This window comes from Chiloscyllium plagiosum, unplaced genomic scaffold (genome assembly GCF_037043375.1).
Source record: "Chiloscyllium plagiosum isolate Xiang-an unplaced genomic scaffold, Cpla_swu_hap1 HiC_scaffold_2, whole genome shotgun sequence".
NCBI classification, from domain to species: domain Eukaryota; kingdom Metazoa; phylum Chordata; class Chondrichthyes; order Orectolobiformes; family Hemiscylliidae; genus Chiloscyllium; species Chiloscyllium plagiosum.
In genome coordinates this window covers 149063070-149087870 of record NW_028270140.1, presented here as the reverse complement: position 1 = coordinate 149087870, position 24801 = coordinate 149063070, and the positions used below count along the sequence as shown (strand labels likewise).

The 24801-nt window shown below is 45.8% G+C and overlaps 1 protein-coding gene across 1 annotated transcript in view; it reads left to right on the top strand.

Annotated features, from left to right (window-relative positions):
* The window catches only part of rnf4 (ring finger protein 4), a 66652-nt gene that overhangs the window by 8742 nt on the left and 33109 nt on the right, over positions 1–24801 (top strand). Inside the window, exon 2 of the mRNA XM_043704051.2 lies at positions 14178–14467. Coding sequence (XP_043559986.1) covers positions 14459–14467 — 9 coding nt within the window. The 5' untranslated portion in view covers positions 14178–14458. The remainder of the gene's footprint in view (positions 1–14177; positions 14468–24801) is intronic.

Below are 24801 nucleotides of genomic sequence, written 5' to 3'. Positions count from 1 at the left end.
TGCAGAGCTGGGCAGAAAGGTGGCAAATGGAGTTCAATGTAGCCAAGTGTGAGGGTGATTCACTTTGGTAAGAGTAACAAAAAGATGGGGTACTGGGCTAATGGTCGGATACTTGGTAGTGTGGATGAGCAGAGGGATCTTGGTGTCTATGTACGCAGATCTCTGAAAGTTGCCACCCAGGTAAATAGTGCGGTGAAGAAGGCATATGGCTTTTATTGGTAGAGGAATTGAGTTCCGGAGTACTGAGGTCATGTTGCAGTTGTATAAGACTCTGGTGCGGCCGCATCTGGAGTATTGTGTGTAGTTTTGGTCGCCATACTATAGGAAGGATGTGGAGGCACTGGAACGGGTGCAGAGGAGGTTTACCAGGATGTTGCCTGGTATGGCAGAAAGATCATATGAGGAAAGGCTGAGGCACTTGGGGCTGTTTTCATTGGAGGAAAGGAGGTTTAGGGGTGACTTGATAGAGGTGTACAAGATGATTAGGGGTTTAGATAGGGTTGACCATGAGAACCTTTTTCCACGTATGGAGTCAGCTATTACGAGGGGGCATAGCTTTAAATTAAGGGGTGGTAGGTGTAGGACAGATGTTAGGGGCAGATTCTTTACTCGGCGAGTCGTGAGTTCATGGAATGCCCTGCCAGTAGCAGTGGTGGACTCTCCCTCTTTATGGAGAAAGTGAGGTCTGCAGATGCTGGAGATCAGAGCTGAAAATGTGTTGCTGGAAAAGCGCAGCAGGTCAGGCAGCATCCAGTGAACAGGAGAATCGACGTTTCGGGCATAAGCCCTTCTTCAGGAATGAGGAAAGTTTTTGTCCAGCAGGCTAAGATAAAAGGTAGGGAGGAGGGACTTGGGGGAGGGGTGTCGGAAATGTGATAGGTGGAAAGAGGTCAAGGTGAGGGTGAGAGGTTGGGAAGAAGATTGCAGGTTAGGAAGGCGGTGCTGAATTCGATGGATTAGACTGAGACAAGGTTGGGGGAGGGGAAATGAGGAAACTGGTGAAATCCGAGTTCATCCCTTGTGGTTGGAGGGTTCCTAGGCGGAAGATGAGGCGCTCTTCCTCCAACCGTCGTTTTGTTGTGGTCTGGCGATGGAGGAGTCCAAAGACCTGCATATCCTTGGCGGAGTGGGAGGGGGAATTGAAATGTTGAGCCACAGGGTGGTTGGGTTGGTTGGTCCGGGTGTCCCAGAGGTGTTCTCTGAAACGCTCCGCAAGTAGCCGGCCTGTCTCCCCAATATAGAGGAGGCCACATCGGGTGCAGAGGATGCAATAGATGATGTGTGTGGAGGTGCAGGTGAATCTGTGGTGGATATGGAAGTTTCCTTTGGGGCCTTGGTGAGGGGGGAGGTGTGGGCGCAAGTCTTGCACCTCCTGCGGTTGCAGGGGAAGGTGCCGGGAGTGGAGGTTGGGTTGGTGGGGGGTGTGGACCTGACGAGGGAGTCTGGAGGGAGTGGTCTTTATGGAATGCTGATAGGGGAGGGAAATATATCCTTGGTGGTGGGGTCCGTTTGGAGGTGGCGGAAGTGACGGCGGATGATGTGCTGTACATGGAGATTGGTGGGGTGGTAGGTGAGGACCAGTGGGGTTCTGTCCTGGTGGCGGTTGGAGGGGCGGGGCTCAAGGGCGGAGGAGCGGGAAGTGGAAGAGATGCGGTGGAGGGCATCGTCGACCACGTTGGGGGGGAAATTGCGGTCCTTGAAGAAGGAGGCCATCTGGGTTGTGCGTTTTTGGAACTGGTCCTCCTGGGAGCAGATGCGGCGGAGACGAAGGAATTGGGAGAATGGGATGGCGTTTTTACAGGGGGCAGGGTGGGAGGAGGTGTAGTCCAGGTAGCTGTGGGAGTCGGTCTATGTCTATGTTCTAAGACGGTGTTACTTTCTGGGTCTGTAGATTGTGAAGAACCAAAAATGGCCTTTATTAGAGTGAAATATGCTTCTTGTCAGATGTGAGAGCTAACAGAGTTTAAGGGTTACTGCGGATTATATCTGCCATAAATGCTGTTAAAAATCACAAAACACCAGGTGAGAGTCCAACAGGTTTAATTGGAAGCACACTAGCTCTTGGAGCGACGCTCCTTCATCAGGTGGTAGTGGAGGACTCAATCCTAATACGCAGAATTTATAGCAAAAAGTTAGTGTGACCTAACTGAAATTATACATTGAAAAATTGATTGTTCAGCCTTTCACCTGTTAGAATACAGTGATAGTTTCACTTCTTTCATGTGTAAATCACAAAACCTTTTTTATTAATTAAAAAGTTGCATTCTTGGGTTTGCTGTTAACAATGGTGATAGCTAGACAATATGTTGAAGGTGTTGGCCCCCTGTGTTCTCTATCTATGCCATGATGTTTAGATTGATTCTAATGTAAAAAGTGAGGTCACGGAGTTTTACATGAATTCATGCAATTTTTGAGCAAAGTACAATGTAACCCTGCAATTACAAATTCACCCCACAGAATGTGTGTGCATGTGGGTCTTTGTCTGTGTGTGTGTGTGTGTGTGTGTGTGTGTGTGTGTGTGTGTATATAGTGAGTGCAGAGTGTCTTAAGTGTGTGTGTGCGCGCGCGTGTGACACGGATCTGTAGCGGAGCGATCAACTTGGACCCCACCGGAAGGCAGCTGCCCTGGGCTTGACATGTATGCTCAAACTGTCAGGAAATATATAAATGCCAGATTCATCAGCCGTACCCAAAAGGTAGAACAAAACATCGTCCGTTCACAACACAATGCCATCTAGCGCCTCAAAACCAATCACAACATTGTCATGAAACCAGCAGATAAAGGAGGAGCCACTGTCATTCGGAATAGAACAGATTACTGCAAGGAAGTGTACCGACAACTGAACAACCAGGAACACTACAGGCAACTACCAGCTGATCCGACCAAAGAACACACCCGTGAATTAAACACACTGATCAGAACTTTGGATCCAGTCCTTCAGAGTTCCCTACATGCCCTCATCCCACGTACTTCTCGTGTAGGTGACTTCTACTGCCTTCCAAAAGGTACACAAAGCCAACACACCAGGACGTCCCATCGTGTCGGGCAATGGGACCCTATGAGAGAATCTCTCCGGCTATGTGGAAGGCATCTTGAAACCTATTGTACAGGGGATCTCCAGCTTCTGTCACGACACTATGGATTTCTTACAGAAACTCAGCACCCACGGACCAGTCGAACCGGGAACATTCCTCGTCACAATGGACTCTACACCAGCATCCCCCACAATGACAGCATCGCGGCACCAGCCTCAGTACTCGACACCAACAACTGCCAATCTCAACACTGTCCTACAACTCATCCGCTTTATCCTTGAGCACAACGTCTTGGGCTTTTAACAACCAGTTCTTCATCCAGACACACGGATGAGCCATGGGGACCAAATTTGCACTCCAATATGCCAACATTTTCACACAGGTTCGAACAAGACTTTTCTCGATGCAGGATCTCCAACCAACATTATACACCAGGAACATTGATGACATTTTCTTCCTGTGGACCCATGGCGAGGAGTCACTGATAAAACTACACAGTGACATCAACAAGTTTCATTCCATCATCTGACTCACCATGGACTACTCTCGACTGTCTGTCTCATTTTTGGACACGTGCGTCTCCATCAAGGATGGACACCTCAGCACCACACTCTACCGCAAACCCACAGACAACCTCACAATGCTACTCCTCTTCTCCAGCTTCCACCCAAAACATATTAAAACAGCCATCCTCTATGGACAAGCCCAACGCGTACACCGAATCTGCTCTGATTGAGGAAGAACTTGACGGACACCTGGAAGTACTCGGATGCCCTCAAGAACAGGGTACGATACTCAACTCATCGACCGCCAGTTCCGACGTGCCACAGCAAGGAACCGTAATGACTACCTCAGGAGACAGACATGTGCTGCAACTGACAGAATACCCTTCGTTGTTCAGTACTTCCCAGGAGCTGAAAAATTACGCCATGTTCTTCGTGACCTGCAACACATTAGCAAGGAGGATGAGCACCTCACCAAGACCTTCCCCACACCTCCACTGCCCGCCTTTAAACAACCGCCAAACCTCAAACAGATTGTTGTTCGTAGCAAGCTGCCTGGCTCTCAGGACAACTCCATACAACCCTGTCACGGTGGACGCTGTCAGATTGTGGACATAGATACCACCATTACGCGTGGGGACACCTCTCACCTTTTACATGACAGGTACTCATGTGACTCAGCCAGCGTTGTTTATCTTATACGTTGCAGGCAAGGATGCCTGGAGGCAAGGTACATTGGGGAAACCGAGCAAAGGCTACGACAACGGATGAATGGGCACCGCACAACAATCAACAGACAGGAGGGTTCCCTCCCAGTTGGGGAACACTTCAGTGGTCCAGGACATTCAGCCTCGGACCTTCAGGTGACCATTCTCCAAGGTGGACTTTGGGACAGGCAGCAGAGAAAAGTGGCCGAGCAGAGGCTAAGTTCGGTACCCATAGGGAGGGCCTCAACCGGGACCTTGGGTTCATGTCACATTACAGGTGATCACCACTGCACTATACACACGCGCGTGTGCACATGCACCCCCTCACAGACTTTAGACACGCACACGCGTGCGCGCGCACACATTATGTGGTGAATTTGTACTTGCAGGGTTATACTTTGCTCAAAAACTACACGAATTTATGTAAAACTCCGTTATCTAAACATCATGTCATAGACAGAGAACATGAATCTTTGCAGGTCCTTGGCTGCCTCCATCGCCAGACCCTGACCACACAACGCCTAGAGGAAGAGCGCCTCATCTTCCGCCTAGGAACCCTCCAACCACACGAGATGAATGTAGATTTCTCCAGCTTCCTCATTTCCCCTCCCCCACCTTATCTCAGATTCAGCACCGCCCTCTTAACCTGCAATCTTCTTCCCGACCTCTCCGCCCCCACCCTCTCTCCAGCCTGTCACCCTCACCCTCACCTCCTTCCACCTATCATATTCCCAGCTCCCCTCCCCACTACCTTTTTATCTCAGCCCGCTTGGCACACCAGCCTCAGTCCGGAAGAAGGGCTTATGCCTGAAATGTCAATTCTCCTGCTCCTCGGATGCTGTCTGGCCTGCTGTGTTTTTCCAGCACCACATTTTTCAACTCTGGTCTCCAGCATCTGCAGTTCTCAGTTTCTCCTAGAGAACACAGGGCACCAACACCTTCAACATATTGTCTAGCTATCACCATTGTTAGCTAGAGAAGGTAAAAACAATGACTGCAGATGCTGGAAACCAGATTCTGGATTAGTGGTGCTGGAAGAGCACAGCAGTTCCGGCAGCATCCGGGGAGCAGTAAAATCGACGTTTCAGGCAAAAGCCCTTCATCAGGAATACAGGCAGAGAGCCTGAAGGGTGGAGAGATAAGCTACAGGAGGGTGGGGGTGGGGAGAAAGTAGCATAGAGTACAATAGGTGAGTGGGGGAGGGGATGTAGGGTTGGCGGTGGGGGGGGTGGAAAAGGATGGAGTGGATAGGTGGAAAAGATGATAGGCAGGTCGGACAAGTCATGGGGACAGTGCTGAGCTGGAAGTTTTTGAACTGGGGTGAGGTGGGGGAAGGGGAAATGAGGAAACTGTTGAAGTCCACATTGCCCTGGGGTTGAAGTGTTCCGAGGGGGAAGATGAGGCGTTCTTCCTCCAGGCGTCTGGTGGTGAGGGAGCGGCAGTGAAGGAGGCCCAGGACCTCCCATGTCCTTGGCAGAGTGGGAGGGGGAGTTGAAATGTTGGGCCACGGCGGTGTGGTTGATTGGTGTGGATGTCCCAGAGATTTTCCCTAAAGCGCTCTGCTAGGAGGCGTCCAGTCTCCCCAATGTAGAGGAGACCGCATCGGGAGCAACGGATACAATAAATGATATTGGTGGATGTGCAGGTAAAACTTTGGATGTGGAAGGCTCCTTTGGGGCCTTGGATGGAGATGAGGGAGGAGGTGTGGGCATATGTTTTGCAATTCCTGCGGTGGCAGGGGAAGTGCCAGGATGGGAGGGTGGGTTGTAGTGGGGCGTGGACCTGACCAGGTAGTCATGGAGGGAACGGTCTTTGCGGAAGGCGGAAAGGGGTGAGGAGGGAAATATATCCCTGGTGGTGGGGTCTGTTTGGAGGTGACGGAAATGTCGGCGGATGATTTGGTTTATGCGAAGGTTGGTAGGGTGGAAGGTGAGCACCAGGGGCGTTCTGTCCTTGTTACGGTTGGTGGGGTGGGGTCTGAGGGCGGAGGTGCGGGATGTGGACGAGATGCGTTGGAGGGCATCTTTAACCACGTGGGAAGGGAAATTGCGGTCTCTAAAGAAGGAGGCCATCTGGTGTGTTCTGTGGTGGAACTGGTTCTCCTGGGAGCAGATACGGCAGAGGAATTGGGAATACGGGATGGCATTGTTGCAAGAGGTAGGGTGGGAAGAGGTGTAATCCAGGTAGCTGTGGGAGTCGGTGGGTTTGTGAAAAATGTCGGTGTCAAGTCAGTCATCATTAATGGAGATGGAGAGGTCCAGGAAGGGGTGGGAGGTGTCAGAGATGGTCAGGTAAATTTAGGGTCAGGGTGGAATGTGCAGTCTCCTCTACATTGGGGAAACTGGACGCCTCCAGCAGAGTGCTTTAGGGAACATCTCCTGCACCAATCAACCACACCGCCCTGTGGCCCAATATTTCAACTTCCCCTCCCACTCTGCCGAGGACATGGAGGTCCTGGGCCTCCTTCACCATCGCTCCCCCACCACCAGATGCCTGGAGGGAGAACACCTCATCTTCTGCCTCGGAACACTTCAACCCCAGGGCATCAATGTAGACTTCAACAGTTTCCTCATTTCCCCTTCCCCCATCTCACCCCAGTTCCAAACTTCCAGCTCAGCACTGTCCCCTTGACTTGTCCTACCTGCCTATCTTCTTTTCCACCTATCTACTCCACCCTCTTCCCCACCCCAACCTATCACCTTCATCCCCTATTGTACTCTATGCTACTTTCTCCCCACCCCCACCCTCCTCTTATCTCGCCTGCCTGTATTCCTGATGAAGGGCTTTTGCCTGAAATGTCAATTTTACTGCTCCTTGGATGCTACCTGAACTGCTGTGCTCTTCCAGCACCACTAATCCAGAAGCTAACCCGAGATTGCAACTTTTTAATTATAAAAAAACGGTTTTGTGATTTACACATGAAAGAAGTGAAACTATCACTGTATTCTAACAGATGAAATGCTTAACAGACAATCAATTTTTCAATGTATAATTTCAGTTACGTCACACTGTAAATTTTTGCTAAAAATTCTGTTATGATTGAGCCCTCCACTACCACCTCATGAAGGAGCGTCGCTCCGAAAGCTCGTGTGTTTCCAATTAACCTGTTGGACGATAACTTAGTGTTGTGTGATTTTTAACTTTGTACACCCCAGTCCAACACCAACATCTCCAAATCATAAATGCTGTTGGTTGCGAATCTTATCAGATCGAATGGATGGGTTGCTTCTAACTGTCTTTCCGATAAGGAATTTGTAACAACAGTGTGATGGATGGCAGTTATAGGACTGGGGGAAAGTCTCAGATACACTCTCACTCACCTTTCCTGGAGTTAACCCATCTGTGTAAGAGAGGCAGGCAGCTAGTGCAGGAGTGTTTTGTGGCTATACCCATTTCAAACAGGTATGCTGTTTTGGAAAATGTAGGGGGTGATGGATTCTCAGGGGGACGTAGCACGAACAGCCAAGTTTCTGGTATTGAGACTGGCTCTAATGCAACGAGGGGTACGTCTGGTTCCAAGAGATCAATTGTGTTAGGGGATTCTCTAGTCCAAGGTACAGACAGATGTTTCTGTGGCCAGCAGCTAAAAAGCAGAATGATGTGTTGTTTCCCTGGTGCCAGGATCAAGGATGTCTCAGAGAGGGTGCAGAATGTTCTCATTGGGGAGAGGGGCCAGCAGGAGGTCATTGTCCACATTGAAACCAACGACATTGAAAGGGAAAAGGTTGAGTGTGAAGGGAGATTACAGAGAGTTAGGCAGAAATTTAAAAAGGAGGTCCTTGAGGGTAGTAATATCTGGATTACTTCCGGTGCTACGAGCGAGTGAGGGCAGGAATAGGAGGATAGAGCAGATGAATGCATGGCTGAGGAGCTGGTGTATGGGAGAAGGATTCACATTTTTGGATGATTGGAATCTATTTTGGGGTAGAAGTGATGGATTGCACCTAAATTGGAAGGAGACGAATATACTGGCAGGGAAATTTGCTGGAGCTGCTCGGGAGGATTTAAACTAGTAAGGTGGGGGGATGGGACCCAGGGAGATAGTGAGGAAAGAGATCGATCTGAGACGGGTACAGCTAAGAACAGAAGTGAGTCAAACAGTCGGGGCAGGCAGGGACAAGGTAGGACTAATAAATTAAACTGCATTTATTTCAATGCAAGGGGCCTAACAGGGAAGGCAGATGAACTCAGGGCATGGTTAGGAACATGGGATTGGGATATCATAGCAATTACAGAAACATGGCTCAGGGATGGGCAGGACTTGCAGCTTAATGTTCCAGAACGCAAATGCGACAGGAAGGATAGAACGGGAGGCAAGAGAGGAGGGGGAGTGGCATTTTTGATGAGGGATTGCATTAAAGCTGTACTGAGGGAGGATATTCCCGGAAATGCATCTGGGCAAGTTATTTGGGTGGAACTGAGAAATAAGAAAGGGATGATCACCTTATTGGGATTGTATTATAGACCTCCCAATAGTCAGAGGGAAATTGAGAAACAAACTTGTAAGGAGATCTCAGCTATCTGTAAGAATAATAGAGTGGTTATGGTAGGGGGTTTTAACTTTCCAAACATAGACTGAGATTGCCAGAGTGTTAAGGGTTTAGATGGAGAGGAATTTAAGTGCGTACAAGATCACTTTCTGATTCAATATGTGGATGTACCTACTAGTGAAGGTGTAAAACTTGACCTCCTCTTGGGAAATAAGGCAGTGCAGGTGGGGGAGCACTTTGGGGCCAGTGACCATAATTCTATTAGACTTAAAATAGTGATGGAAAAAGATAGACCAGATCTAAAAGTTGAAGTTATAAATTAGAGAAAGGCCAATTTTGACGGTATTAGGCAAGAAATTTCAAAAGCTGATTGGGGGCAGATGTTCGCAGGTAAAGGGACGGCTGGAAAATGGGAAGCCTTCAGGAATGAGTTAACGAGAATCCAGAGAAAGTATATTCCTGTCCAGGGTAAAGGGAATGCTTGGTGATGAAAGAAATTGAGGGTTTGGTTAAGAAAAAACAGGAAGCATATGTAAGGTATAGACAGGATAGATCAAGTGAATCCTTAGAGTATAAAGGAAGTGGGAGTATACTTGAGGGAAATCAGGAGGACAAAAAGGGAACATAGCTTTGGCAAATAGAATTAAGGAGAATCCAAAGGGTTTTTACAAATACATTAAGGACAAAAGAATAATTTGGGAGAGAACAGGGCCTCTCAAAAGATCAGCAAGGCGGCCTTTGTGTGGAGTCGTAGAAAATGGGGGAGATACTAAACTCGTATTTTACATCAGTATTTACTGTGGAAAAGGACATGCAAGATATAGACTGTAGGGAAAGAGGTGGTGACCCCTTACAAAATGTCCAGATTACAGAGGAGGTAGTGCAGGATGTCTTGAAATGGGTAAAGGTGGATAAATCCCCAGGACCTGATCAGTGTACCCGAGAACTCTTGGAAACTAGAGAAGTGATTGCTGGGCCTCTTGCTGAGATATTTGTATCATCGATAGTCACAGCTGAGGTGCCAGAAAACTGGAGGTTGGCTAACATGGTGCCACTGTTTAAGAAGGGTGGTAAAGACAAGCCAGGGAACTATAGACCGGTGAGCCTGACGTCGGTGGTGGGCAAGTTGTTGAAGGGAATCCTGCGGGACAGGATGTGTATGTATTTGGAAAGGCAAGGACTGATTGGGGATAGTCAACATGGCTTTGTGAGTGGGAAATCATGTCTCACTGATCGTGTTTTTTGAGGAAGTAACAAAGAGGGCAGAGCAATAGATGTGATCTATATGGATTTCAGTAAGGTGTTCGACCAGGATCCCCATGGGAGACTGATTAATAAGGTTAGATCTCACAGAATACAGGGAGAACTAGCCACTTGGATACAGAACTGGCTCAAAGGTAGAAGATCGAGGGTGGTAGTGGAGGGTTGTTTTTCAGACTGGAGGCCTGTGACCAGTGGAGTGCCACAAGGATCAGTGCTGGGCCCTCTACTTTTTGTCATTTACATAAATGATTTGGATGTGAGCATAAGAGGTACAGTTAGTATGTTTGCAGATGACACCAAAATTGGAGGTGTAGTGGACAGCAAAGAGGGTTACCTCAGATTACAACAGGATCTGGACCAGATGGGCCAATGGGCTGAGAAGTGGCAGATGGAGTTTAATTCAGATAAATGCGAGGTGCTGCATTTTGGGAAAGCAAATCTTAGCAGGACTTATACACTTAATGGTAAGATCCAAGGGAGTGTTGCTGAACAAAGAGACCTTGGAGTGCAGGTTCATATCTCCTTGAAAGTGGAGTCACAGGTAGATAAGATAGTGAAGAAGGCTTTTGGTATGCTTTCCTTTATTGGTCAGAGTATTGAGTACAGGAGTTGGGAGGTCATGTTGCGGCTGTACAGGACATTGGTTAGGCCACTGTTGGAATATTGTGTGCAATTCTGGTCTCCTTCCTATCAGAATGATGTTGTGAAACTTGAAAGGGTTCAGAAAAGATTAACAAGGATGTGGCCAGGGTGGAAGATTTGTTGCAAACGTTTCGTCCCCTGTCTAGGGGACATCCTCAGTGCTTGGGAGCCTCCTGTGAAGCGCTTCTGTGATGTTTCATCCGGCATTTATAGTGGCCTGTCCCTGCTGCTTCCGGTTGTCAGTTTCAGCTGTCCGCTGTAGTGGCCGGTATATTGGGTCCCACCGACCTGGACCCAATATACCGGCCACTACAGCGGACAGCTGAAACTGACAACCAGAAACGGCAGGGACAGACCACTATAAATGCCGGAGGAAACATCACAGAAGCGCTTCACAGGAGGCTCCCAAGCACTGAGGATGTCCCCTAGACAGGGGACGAAACGTTTGCAACAAAAACTTCCAGCTCGGCGAACAGAACCACAACAACGAGCACCCGAGCTACAAATCTTCTCCCAAACTTTGAACTGGTAAGATTCATTAGGTTATAGGGATGACTGGGCAACAAAGGTGACCCAAGAGACACATTATGACATAATGATTGGCCTTAAAAATGGGTGAAGGTGAAGTCGTGATCCACTGTTTAAAGTACTAAAGCCAAGGTATTCCATTGTATCAGTATATATTATCCCTGCAAATCTCCAAATATTTAATTCCTTTTTGGAGCCCATTTTCTTATATTCTGAGTCCATGGTCTTCAGTGGCTGAGAAGTAGTCACCTGTTACAAGCAGGTTTTAAGTGCAGCTCACATGCCAGCTCATTTCTAGGTGGCTTTATCAGGTACTTTCTACTTGAATTTCTCTAAGATGGAGACTGTGGGGAGAAGGAGCTGAGCCTGACTTCCACTGTAGCTATTCATAATTCAACACTAGGGGCTGATTCTTAATTTCCCCAAACTGTGTATTGGAATTCTGTTACATGTCAATACGTTTACAAGATCTCAAACGTAAACCAAAACCACCTCCAAAGCTGTCTATTCTGGTTTTAGCAGTATTGGGTAATCAATCTGTTGGCAAGAAGTAGGTTGTTAATTTGAATATTAAAATGAAGACACACAGCCTTAATTATTGTAACAATCATTAATATTTCATCACAGCCCTCAGGAAATCTGGCAGCTTGAAGGAGGCAAGGAGCTGACTCCATGTATTAAGTACTCATCTGACCATCATTGTGACCAGAATTTACCTCCTGCCCAACCCAACCTACTCTGCCACACATTCTTTCACTTCCGCAGAATACTTGCTCTCTTCGGCTTGAGCCTTGTGAAATCAGCTTCTCTTCTGAAAGTCTCCACACTGTCTGCAGGTGGACACACCAAGGAGTCTAACTATTCAATTTGGCAGGGCATTGTGAAATCTCATTTTCAAGTCCCTGACCTTGCAACAACGTCTCAACGGCACCAACTTACTCGTGTGCGATTAGACTTTGAGAAATTTCAATTGTCTGCTCACAGCAGACAAAAGAATCCCATGGCATTATTTGAGGAAGAACAGGTACTATGATTTGCCCAAAAAAACCATTTGGGTTCTTAGCCTTTTATAATTAGAGGTATTAGTTCAAAAATAGGAAGCTACGTTGAACCTTTTGTGAAGCTGCTGAAGCCACAAATAGTGCCTTTTGTTCAAGTCATCACACCTCGGGATGAGTGTGCAGAAAGGTTGTAATGGTTCTATGAATGCAAGAATTTACAGGAGTACAGGAAGTTTGCATTGGAGAAGGTGAGGTTATCTTTTGAGCAAGAGAAGTTGAAGATGTACAAAATTGGTGGCTTGAGATGAGAGAGATTAGTAAATCTTCCTGGTAGCTGATGGGGCTGGGGAGAGGAATCATAGATTTAGGATATTACAAAGGAAATACAGGGTCGAAGTAAGGATCTTTTCTCTTGCATAATAATAACCTAGTAATACTATGGACCTTGCTGCCAATAAGGATGATGGAAGCAGAAAGTAAAAGAAAAAATGGATGGGCACTTGAAGGAAACAAGCATTGTGGAGATGGAGGGGTGGAATAGGGCTGACAGGGGTTCTCTCTGCACAACCTCTGGGACATCATGAACCAAATGTTTTTTTTTGTTATGTTGTATAGACTTTTTGATTTAATGATACCTCAATCAGCATCTGGTCCTTTATCTTTCATTGTGGAACTTTATTATACACAATTAGACTTTCACAAGTGCTTGAATTGTAGGTTGCTTTAGGATATCAATGAAAGACACTTCTATATTATTCCATTTTATTTACATGGATGAATTAAATGAATTTGTTGTTATTTTTCAGCCTTTTCTGATTGTGAAAATGTACTGTTGCATAATTTCAATTTTAAAAGAGCATCTTACTGGCAATCATTGCAAATACAGGCATGTGTTTCTTGGCTATTTTTAGAAGCGAAGTGAGGTAGCTTTGAGAGAATTATACAGCACCTTGAAGCATGTTTGTGAAGCACCTGTTGAAAAAATGTTTGGTTGACTTTACAAAGTGTGAGGAAGCTCTGGGTAAGGACTAAAGGTGGATCAGTAGAGGTGAGATAAAGATCCGCTTGAACAAATTAAATGATGAAACAAGTTTGAGGGACTGTGACTTGTCCTAACTCTGAAGATGTAGATCTTCAATCAGGTTCATTTTAGTACACAGAGCTGTGCTGTTGTGCTGAACAAAGCATTGAGAACTGTCAATGGAATTATTACATTTAAGAACTGTGTGGGGAGATGGGTGAAATGCAATGTAAAGTCCATTTCGTCAGGAGTGTATTTTTCATTGTTCAGTGTTCCTTAGCCAACCCAGATCTCGATTGGTTTATGGTCATGCAAAGAATTATCATTCTTCAACATATCATCCTGCTCCCTGATTTCATGTTTTAAATACATTTGACAATCTGTCTGTCTTTATGCATCAACTGATTAGATCCTGAACTCATGCCAACACCCAACTGGCTGGGAAGTTTAGAAATGTTATGTCAGTGCACTGCACATACAGCAACAAAAGTGAATTTTTCATACTTTCATTTGTCAGGGACTGTGCTGTGTGAGGCAGCATCTAATCTGTATTATGGTGTATTAGTTCTGTCAGTCTCTTAAATCAGAAGATTTTGGATTCAAATCCCACTCAGAGATTGAGTGCATATTGTAAGTTACCATGAGTTGAGTGCTGTCTTTGAGATAAAACCTTCAACAGAACCCTTACCTACCTTATCAGGTAAACATAAAGTTACCACCATGAGTTCAAAGATACACAAGGGAGTGTATCTCATGCCTTGGCCAATACTTTACTCTCAACCAATATCACTAAATCAAATTCACTGGGAATTTATCCCATTGTGATCTACGGAACACCTTTTATATGTGAATTGGTTACTGGAGTTTCGATGCAGTAACTAAGACTGATATTTAAATACTTTATTAGATCAAAGCACTTCAAGAAGTCCAAAGATGATGTGAAAAGCACTGTATAAATGCATATTTTATTTTCCTTTTTGTTACAGCATATCTCCATGTCATGTCCGGTTGGAATGCGAACTGGTAGATTCTCTCTTCTGAAGCATCATCTGCTTTCACAAAGATTCTGAATTTCATTTGACAACATAAAGGACATTTTAATACTAACTATAAATTAAGGGAGCCAGATCTACAAAATCTACAGACAGAAGACATGTGGCCAGTCAGAAGTTAAGCGTTGATTCAGAAGACATTCCTTGAAAGTACTGATGAAAATCTTTTGAATCTTCTCAACTCTTGTCTTAATTTCAAATAATTTGAGAACGCAATGAGCACAGTAAGTGCAATTATTTTCTCATTTAAGTCGATATCCCAACTTTTGCCAAGTAATACACTACAGCTGAACCCACATTTCAGGTTTTTTGGTAATCAGTAAGTGTTCCATTATGCTTTTCTATTAAATATAAAACTACAAAAATTCACCGCTCTCAGATGGGCCTGAAACCCATTTGGTGGGATTTAAGGTTATATACATGAAAGAACAAATGATGATATCAAATCATGTACTGATGCCATGATAGTATAATGATGCAAAGATATTTTCCCCAAATGAAGAATTTGAAGATTAAATGGAGTGACACAAAATATAGAGAAGACACTGACCCTTTTAAGCTCAGGAAGTGGGACTCAATATTGCATGAGCAGGCAGTCCCAAAAAGGTTTCATGCTAATGCAATCATGTTTGGAAATACTTTGTGTGCAAAACTGTGGCAAATCAATTCTACCCATGCAAATACTTTTGGCATTAAAATTGATAAAATGGCTACTTTCTGAATAGTGGAAAGCTAGGAACAGTGCAGGTTCCAAGAACTATAATGTACTGGTTATACTGATAACTAGGCATTTTATTTGTTGCACCTATGTGTATTTTTTTAATAGAATACTAACTTTTGTGTTGAGCAAGTGAATATAATGGATTAAAAGTTGTTTTCTCTGTATAGTCCTATTCAGACTACATCTAGAATGCTATGGAATTCTGCGCCCTGTAGTCATCACAGAGACCATTTTGGCCCATTTGAGTTGGCAATCACACTCCAAAGAGCACCTAGCCTATTCCCACAATCTTACATTTACGCTATAAGGTAGCCAGGAAGGACTTGAAGAGAGAGCTAAGAGCAGCAAGGAGGGGACATGAAAGGTCCTTAGTTGGTAGGATTAGGGAAAACCCTAAGGCTTTCTATAAGTATGTCAGGAATAAAAGAATGACTAGGGTAGGAATAGGTCCAGTCAAGGATAGTAGTGGGAAGTTGCGTGTGGAGGCTGAAGAGATTGGGGAGACACTGAATGAATACTTTTCGTCAGTATTCAATCAGGAACAGGACATTGTTGTCAATGTGAGTACTGAGTCACAATTAAGTAGAATGGATGGCTTTGAGGTATGTAGGGAAGAGGTGTTGAAAATTCTGGAAAGGATGAAAATAGATAAGTCCACTGGGCCTGATGGCATTTATCCGAGGATTCTCTGGGAAGCAAGGGAGGAGATTGCAGAGCCATTAGCCTTGATTTTTATGTACTTGTTGTCTACAGGAGTAGTGCCAGAAGATTGGAGGCTAGCAAATGTGGTTCAAGAAGGGGAATAGGGATAACCCTGGTAACTATAGGCCGGTGAGTCTCACTTCTGTTGTGGGCAAAATCTTAGAGAGAATTGTAAGGGATAGGATTTATGAACATCTGGATAGGAATAATGTGATCAAGGATAGTCAGCATGGTTTTGTGAAGGGCAGGTCGTGCCTCACAAACCTTGTTGAATTCTTTGAGAAGGTGACTAAGGAGGTGGACGAGGGAAAGCAGTAGATGTGGTGTATATGGATTTTAGTAAGGTGCTTGATAAGGTTCCCCATGGTAGACTACTCCAAAAAATACGGAGGTATGGCATTGAGGGTGAGTTGGAGGTTTGGATTAGGAGTTGGCTGGCTGGAAGAAGACAGAGGGTAGTAGTTGATGGCAAAGGTTCATCTTGGAGTGCCGTCACTAGCGGTGTTCCGCAAGGATCTGTTTTGGGACCATTGCTGTTTGTCATTTTTATAAATGACCTGAAGGAGGGGCTAGAAGGTTGGGTGAGCAAGTTTGCGGATGATACAAAAGTCGGAGGAGTTGTAGACAGTGAGGAAGGATGTGGCAGGTTACAGCGGGATATAGATAAGCTGCAGAGCTGGGCAGAAAGGTGGCAAATGGAGTTCAATGTAGGTAAGTGTGAGGTGATTCACTTTGGTAAGAGTAATAAAAAGATGGGGTACTGGGCTAACGATCGGATACTTGGTAGTGTGGATGAGCAGAGGGATCTTGGTGTCCATGTACACAGATCTCTGAAAGTTGCCACCCAGGTAAATAGTGCGGTGAAGAAGGCATATGGCGTACTGGCTTTTATTGGTAGAGGAATTGAGTTCCGGAGTACTGAGGTCATGTTGCAGTTGTATAAGACTCTGGTGCGGCCGCATCTGGAGTATTGTGTGCAGTTTTGGTCGCCATACTATAGGAAGGATGTGGAGGCACTGGAATGGGTGCAGAGGAGATTTACCAGGATGTTGCCTGGTATGGCAGAAAGATCGTATGAGGAAAGGCTGAGGCACTTGGGGTTGTTTTCATTGGAGGAAAGAAGGTTTAGGGGTGACTTGATAGAGGTGTATAAGATGATTAGGGGTTTAGATAGGGTCGACAGTGAGAATCTTTTTCCACGTATGGAGTCAGCTATTACAAGGGGGCATAGCTTTAAATTAAGGGGGGGTAGGTATAGGACAGATGTTAGGGGTAGGTTCTTTACTCAGCGAGTCGTGAGTTCATGGAATGCCCTGCCAGTAGCAGTGGTGGACTCTCCCTCATTATGGGCATTTAAGCAGGCATTGGATAGGCATATGGAGGATAGTGGGCTAGTGTAGGTTAGGTGGCCTTGGATCGGCGCAACATCGAGGGCTGAAGGGCCTGTACTGCGCTGTATTCTTCTAATGTTTTATGTTCTAAAACACCCAGCCTACGCATCCCTTTTCACCACAGGGCAGTGTAGCATGCCCAATCCACTCGGCCTGGCCTGTGGTAGGTAACTGGAGGATCTGGCAGAAACCCATGCAGATGTGTTGAGAATATGCAAACTCTACATGGATGGTCACTCAAGGCTGGAATTGAACCCATGTCCCTGGTGCTGTGAAGTAGCAGTGCTCACCATTGAGCCACCATGCCATCCAATAGGAAGGATTCTTGGAGGGAATGCAATGTTTATTAAACAAACTGAATCCTCAACTTCAAGGGTTAAATTATAGCATGCAATCAACAAATAAGGTTATATTCCCTAGAATTTGAGGTTAAAGGGTAATTGGCTTTACAGTTTTGAAATATCAAACCGGGCATGGTGGGGCGATTAAGTATTTCTATTAGTTGAGTGTTTTTTTTAGATTAGATTAGATTACAGTGTGGAAACAGGCCCTTCGGCCCAACAAGTCCACACCGACCCGCCGAAGCGAAACCCACCCATACCCCTACATTTACCCCTTAACTAACACTACGGGCAATTTAGTATGGCCAATTCACCTGAATCCGGCACATCTTTGTGATGTGGGAGGAAACCGGAGCACCCGGAGAAAACCCACGCAGACACGGGGAGAACGTGCAAACTCCACACAGTCAGTCGCCTGAGGTGGGAATTGAACCCGGGTCTCTGGCGCTGTGAGGCAGCAGTGCTAACCACTGTGCCACCGTGCCGCCCACGGTAGATGTTTGGTTTTTTGGGGGTTTTGTGTATATAGCTCTTAAATTCTCTGTAAACTTGTTGTAGTTTTTAAGGCTCTATGTCTCGTTGGTGCTCAGTGATTTGTTTAAGTCTAATTTCTCCTCTCGGGAGTTCAATTATTGTTGCAGAAGGTTATGGCTAATGGCACGCTTAAATGGTGTACCTGGATTATTTTTAAGGGGAGCCATTCACCAGTTACGAGGAAAGAGGTACTTTCTAGACTTAAAAAGGAGAGGGTGAACATTGCCCTATTACGGTAGATGTACCTTGATGATCAAGAACATTTGAAATTGCAGCAGACTGGGTTTGATGTGTTTTTGTTGTCTCTTAATACTAGCAGTAGGGGATTGGTCATACTGGTCAAAGAATCTCCCATTTAATATGATCTAGTACTTCAAAGATGAGCATGCACAATTCGTAATCCTTAAACCTTGATATATAGGGAAGAGTATGGCATTTTGAATGTCTATTGACCCCCGGAACAGTCCCTTAAATTCTGGTAGTTGCATTTTTCCAAATTAAGTACCTTTACATTGTGGCACAGTATCGTCGGGGGATTTTTTTATTGAAAAAATTATTACATTTTTGCATTTTGTAAAAATAAAATTCAAAATCTTAGTATAATAACAATTAATGAACTGCTACTCTACTTCACAAACAAACAGCGTCAGTTGGCATACCTGTATTTATTTGGGATTCTTCCTCTCAGGGGCCCCGGCCTGCCGGACACAGCCCTTGCAGTTAGACAAAAGCCCTAATCGATATAGCCGACAAGTCTGCGTCCATATAATTCAAAAAGGGCCGTCACGTCCTATAAAAAAAGGTTCAGTTTTCTGGTGCACCATACTTGTAAGGAAGTCTCGGGGCATATATTCCGTAACTAATTTACGCCATCCCGAAAGTCCTGGGGGATTTTCTGATATCCAGCTAATCCGTTTTCTTACTCTCTCAATATGAACGAATATTAAACAGTTTCTCCCATGCACATCTAAAGATGGCAAACTTGGCAGACCCAAAAGGAGGGACACCGAATCTACCTTGACCTCTGTTCCCACTGGATAGCCTCTGTCATGTAAACAGCAGCGGTGAACGGGGGCTTGTTTCTACCAAGTCTAAAGTTAATCAGACCGTATGCTATTAGTGAGAACCGCTGCCTTAGGAACATTATATAATACTACCACCCGCCTGGCAAAGGCCCTCTTTTCCGCTCTCTCTCCTCTTCCCACCCCCCCCCCCCCCCCCAATCAAACCGTTTCAGGACATAAAAAAATCTATGGCCACTCCACCCGGTAAAATGCTTTCTCTGCATTTCGGGAGACGACCAAGCCAGGTTTGACCTCTGCTGGCACACCTGGACCATGGCAAGTACTCTTCTAATGTTCTTAGAGGAACTGCAACTCTTAAAACCTGTCTAGTCGTCCCTTGCAATAGAAGGCAAGATCTTCTCCAACCTTGCGCCAGTGATCTGGGCCTGTACGAAGCACAGTCCTCTGGGGCTTTCCCTCTCCTGAGAATAAGGGAGATATTAAATTCTCTGCGAGGATGGGAGGCAGTCCTGACTGTATGAATAATTGTACATATCCAACATTGTCCTTGCCAACATGTTTATAAACTCTTTATAAAACTCACTTTTGAAATCCATCTGGGCCAGTGCTTTACCACTTTGGAGCTGTCTCAGCGCTTCCTGTATCTCTTGGATTGTCAGAGGAGCATTCAAAAAGGATGCCTGCTCCACACTTACACCTGGGAGATCCAAGTTCTTGAAAAAGAACTCAATCTTCATCAACCTGTCCTCCCAGCCCTCTGACTGGTACTACTCTGAATAGAATTTCCTAAATGCTGCATTAATCTCCTTTGGAATTGCAAAAAAGTATACCAGCACCCCCCTGTGATCGATGTAATAGATTGGGGAAGCACTCTCCTTCCTGGCCAGGTCAGCCTGGTATCTGCGCAGCTTATCATCCTACTCAATTAACTTGTGTTTCGCAAAAGAGATCTCTCTCTTTGCTGTCCGAGTGAGCACAGAGTTCAGAACAGCCTGAGGGCTGTAATCCGCTGCAACTTGGTCACACATGGCCTATCAAAGTTTGCCACCTTGGCTGCCTTCAACCAGACCTCAAAGATACGTTGCTGCAATCCTCTCTGCTGCTTCCGGGTTGCCGAGTAAGAAATAATTAAACCCCCTGCCCAGGCCTTGGCAGTCTCCCAGACCACTGACTGGTTACTAGCTGGACCTGAATTAATATCTCAAATTTTAAAATCCTGTCAAAAGTACTCAATAAATTTACTGCCTTTCAGGAGAAAAGGATCCATGCGCCAATGCCACAAGCCTGTCCCATTCCCATTGGCCTTACCCATGCGGCAGTGTATCGGGAGGTTATGTTCCCAATTCTACAGGACAGCACAGAATCCAAAAAGGCAGGTGGAGCAAAAAACATGCCAATCCTAGTGTGGCATTTCTGTGGGTTGGTGAAGAAGGTCACACATCCACCAGCCCCAACTCCCCACACTCGTCCACCAGTTGTTTGGACTGTTAGGAGGTGCCTGGAAGACCCCTGGGCATCCTGTCTACCTCTGGGTCCATGAGACAACCGCACTTGGAATACTGCGTCCAGTTCTGGTCGCCCTATTATAAGGAAAGATATGGATGCTTTGGAGAGGGTTCAGAGGAGGTTTACCAGGATGCTGCCTGGAATGGATGGCTTATCTTATGAAGAGAGGTTGACTGAGCTCGGACTTTTTTCATTGGAGAAAAGGAGGAGGAGAGGGGACCTAATTGAGGTATACAAGATAATGAGAGGCATAGATAGAGTCGATAGCCAGAGATGACTTCCCAGGGCAGAAAGGACTAACACGAGGAGTCATAGTTTTAAGCTGGTTGGAGGAATGTATAGAGGGGATGTTAAAGGCAGGTTCTTTACACAGAGAGTTGAGAGAGCATGGAATGCGTTGCTAGCAATAGTTGTGGAAGCAAGGTCATTGGGGACATTTTAAGAGACTACTGGACATGCATATGGTCACAGAAATTTGTGGGTGCATACATGATGATCAGTGGTCGGCACAACATCGTGGGCTGAAGGGCCTGTTCTGTGCTGTACTGTTCTATGTTCTAAAAACTACTGAAGCAAAACTTCTAAAAACTACTCCTACAATGAATCAACACAGAAAACAAATAAGAGGACACTTTCCCCCTTGCCCCCAGGGGACACTCACACTACCCACTAACACCTCGATGGCTGCTCCGAGCTGAATCCGCGTCTGAAACCCAGGCAAAACAAAGTAAAGAGTACATGTATCTTATAACAAGAAAATTAGAAGTGGGCATTCAACCCATCCCACCGGTACATCAAGTGCAGTCATTACTGAGTTTAAAAAAAAAGCACCGCCCCCCCCCCCCCCCCCCCCCCCCCCCGCCCCCATTCCAAACCGAGAGAGAGAAAAGTGTGTGGTTTGGAGGGGGGGGTGGGAAATGAAGACAATGGAAGGTGGGAAAGAACAGAAAAAAAGGAACCCGATATATTAAAAGAATAAAACCAGGTAAACAATTGAGAAAACAAAAGAAACACTATTGTTCATATTACTTTAAACCGGCCAGTCTATTTTAAAGTGTCCAGGAAATACTTTGCCTTTTCTGATGAATCAAAATTGTACGCAGACCCTCCGAGGCTGAAATGTAGCGCTGCCAGGTACCTCACAGAATACTGAAAATTCAAGTCTCTCAGTCTCTACTTTACCAAAGGTCTTCCTCTTGCGGATCACAGCCGCAGAAAAGTCCTGGAAAAACATAATTTTTGATCCCTTGTATATCAGAGCCTGTGGATCCTTCCCTGGTGCTTTGGAAGCTTCCAACACCATTTGCTTATCTTTATAGTGCTGGAGTTGCACTAGGACTGGGCAGCTGCAGTCCGATGCTGGTCCGATCCAGGCCTGCACTCTGCGAACCAGTGGGCCTTCTCAACTCTCACCTGGCTTGCCTCAGCTTCCAGCCTCAAGAACTGCGGGAGCCATTGCTCCAGAAAGCTGACAAGCTAGCCGCCTTCCTCCTGTTCTGGCAGACCCATAAGACGGATGTTCTTCCGGTGACCTCAATTTTTGAGATCATTGAACTGCTCCACTAAAGCCTGGACCCAACCTGCTGAGGATTCTGTCAAGGTTTCTGCCATCGTCTCTGAAACCGCGGTCTGCTGCTCCACCACCTCCACGTGCTGCCAGAGAAGTTGGATCTCATGCTTTTGCAACATGGTCGAGATCAGTTCCAATCTGGTCTGAGTCTCCTCCATCGCTGATTCCATCTTCTCTCGGAGCTTCACGAGCTCCAAGACCAGGCTCTGCTGCGCAGGTAGGTCCAAAGGAATGTCTGCGGAGGTCGACACTGCGACCACAGGTGTATCCATTGCTACAAGGGAATGCCCTACTTGTTGTGATCCATGTGGCCCTTTTCCCTTCGTCATTTTCCCTGTTGCCAGAACTAAAGCACAAAGATTCTGGGGACCTCAAATTGTTGATTTTTGCAAAATCACTAATTAAAGGGAGGGTAAAAGCACCAACTTGTCTGGGTTATGGTGCAGAGCTCAGCAGGGCAGACATATTTGATCGTCGTCATCTTGGATCATCATCGGAGGGCAAGATTTTAAATGTTTTTTGGATCCCACAGTGGACAGAATGTCCAAAGGTCTCCCAATGCTCTCTTTGCAATCTCAGCAACTAGTGGATGAATGTTGGAGCTGGTTGATGTCTGGAGGCAGCTGCACCCCTCAGGTAGGGACTTTATGTTCTTCTCTAATCTGCACCAGTGTCGTACTAGGATTGATCTCTTTTTAACCCCCATGGCATTCTTGGACTCAGTGGCATCCTGCACAATTGGGAATATTACCATTTCTGATCATGCAGCAGTATACTTAGTAGTTAAGATAAAGTGCAATATAACAGGTTCATGGCACTGCCAAATGGATCCCTTTTATTCTAAGGACAGTAAGTTCATTGAGGACTTAAATGAATTTAAAGCTTTCTTCGCCATTAATTTGGAAATGGCCAGTTAGCCGTCTGTTCTCTGGGAAACTGCTAGGGGGATAATTATTTCTTACTCTGCCAGTCGGAAGCAACAGAGGGTAGAACAGCAATGCTTGTTCAAGGCATGACTGAAGGCAGCCATGAAGGCATATTTTGATAGGCCATCAGTGGCTAAGCTACAGCGGGTCACAGTACTTCGGTCACACAGACAGCTAAGATGGAACTCTTTTGCAAAGCCAAGGTTGTTTGACCATGGTGATAGGTCGGGCAGGTATCTAGCATATTTTGCCAGGAAAATGAGCCCCCTTCACCCCCAAATCCATTTCCTCAATCAGGTAAGGGACTGGGACTCTTACCTGCAATTCTAAAAAGATCCATGCTGCGTCTCTGAGAGTTTAGTCCGAATTGTATCAATCTGAAAGTTGAGGATGGGTGGGCTAAGATGGAGTCTTTTTTTTTTGTGTGTGCCTGGATCTTTAAGGTGTAACCTGCAAGCAGGTGTCTTTTCTTCATGCTCCTTTAACAATGTCGGAGGTGCAGGAGGTCGTGAAGCCGCTTCAGAGCGGAATGATGCTCAGCTCTGACTGTCTTCTGAGTGAATTCCCCAAAGAATTTATAAATACTTTCAGGGCCAACGCTTAACATGTCCAATTACTCGTAGTAGAAACATAGAAAGAAACATAGAAAAAATACAGCGCAGTACAGGCCCTTTTGCCCTCGATGTTGCGCCAATCCAAAGCCACCTAACCTACACTAGCCCACTATCCTCCATATTCCAAACCAATGCCCGTTTAAACGCCCATTAAGAGGGAGAGTCCACCACTGCTACTGGCAGGGCATTCTATGAACTCACGACTCGCTGAGTAAAGAATCTACCCCTAACATCTGTCCTACACCTACCACCCCTTAATTTAAAGTTATGCCCCCTCGTCATAGCTTTCTCCATACGTGGAAAAAGGTTCTCATGGTCAACCCTATCTAAACCCCTAATCATCTTGTACACCTCTATCAAGTCACCCCTAAACCTTCTTTTCTCCAATGAAAACAGCCCCAAGTGCCTCAGCCTTTCCTCATACAATCTTCCAACCATACCAGGCAACATCCTGGTAAATCCCCTCTGCACCGGTTCCAGTGCCTCCACATCCTTCCTATAGTATGGCTACCAAACCTGCACACAATATTCCAGATGCGGCCGCACCAGAGTCTTATACAACTGCAACATGACCTCAGGGCTCCGGAACCCAATTCCTCTACCAATAAAAGCCAGTACGCCATATGCCTCCTTCACCGCACTATTTACCTGGGTGGCAACTTTCAGAGATCTGCGTACATAGACACCAAGATCCCTCTGCTCATCCACACTACCAAGTATCCGACCATTAGCCCAGTACCCCATCTTTTTGTTACTCTTACCAAAGTGAATCACCTCACACTTACCTACATTGAACTCCATTTGCCACCTTTCTGCCCAGCTCTGCAGCTTATCTATATCCCACTGTAACCTGACACATCCTTCCTCACTGTCAACAAATCCACCGACTTTCGTATCATCTGCAAACTTGCTCACCCAACCTTCTAGCCCCTCCTCCAGGTCATTTATCAAAATGACAAACAGCAATGGTCCCAAAACAGATCCTTGCGAAACACCGCTAGTAATTGCACTCCAAGATGAACCTTTACCATCAACTACTACCCTCTGTCTTCTTCCAGCCAGCCAATTCCTAATCCAAACCTCCAACTCACCCTCAATGCCATACCTCCATATTTTTTGCAGTAGCCTACCATGGGGAACCTTATCAAACACCTTACTAAAATCCACATACACCACCCATCTACTGATTTACCCTCGTCTACCTCCTTAGTCACCTTCTCAAAGAAAT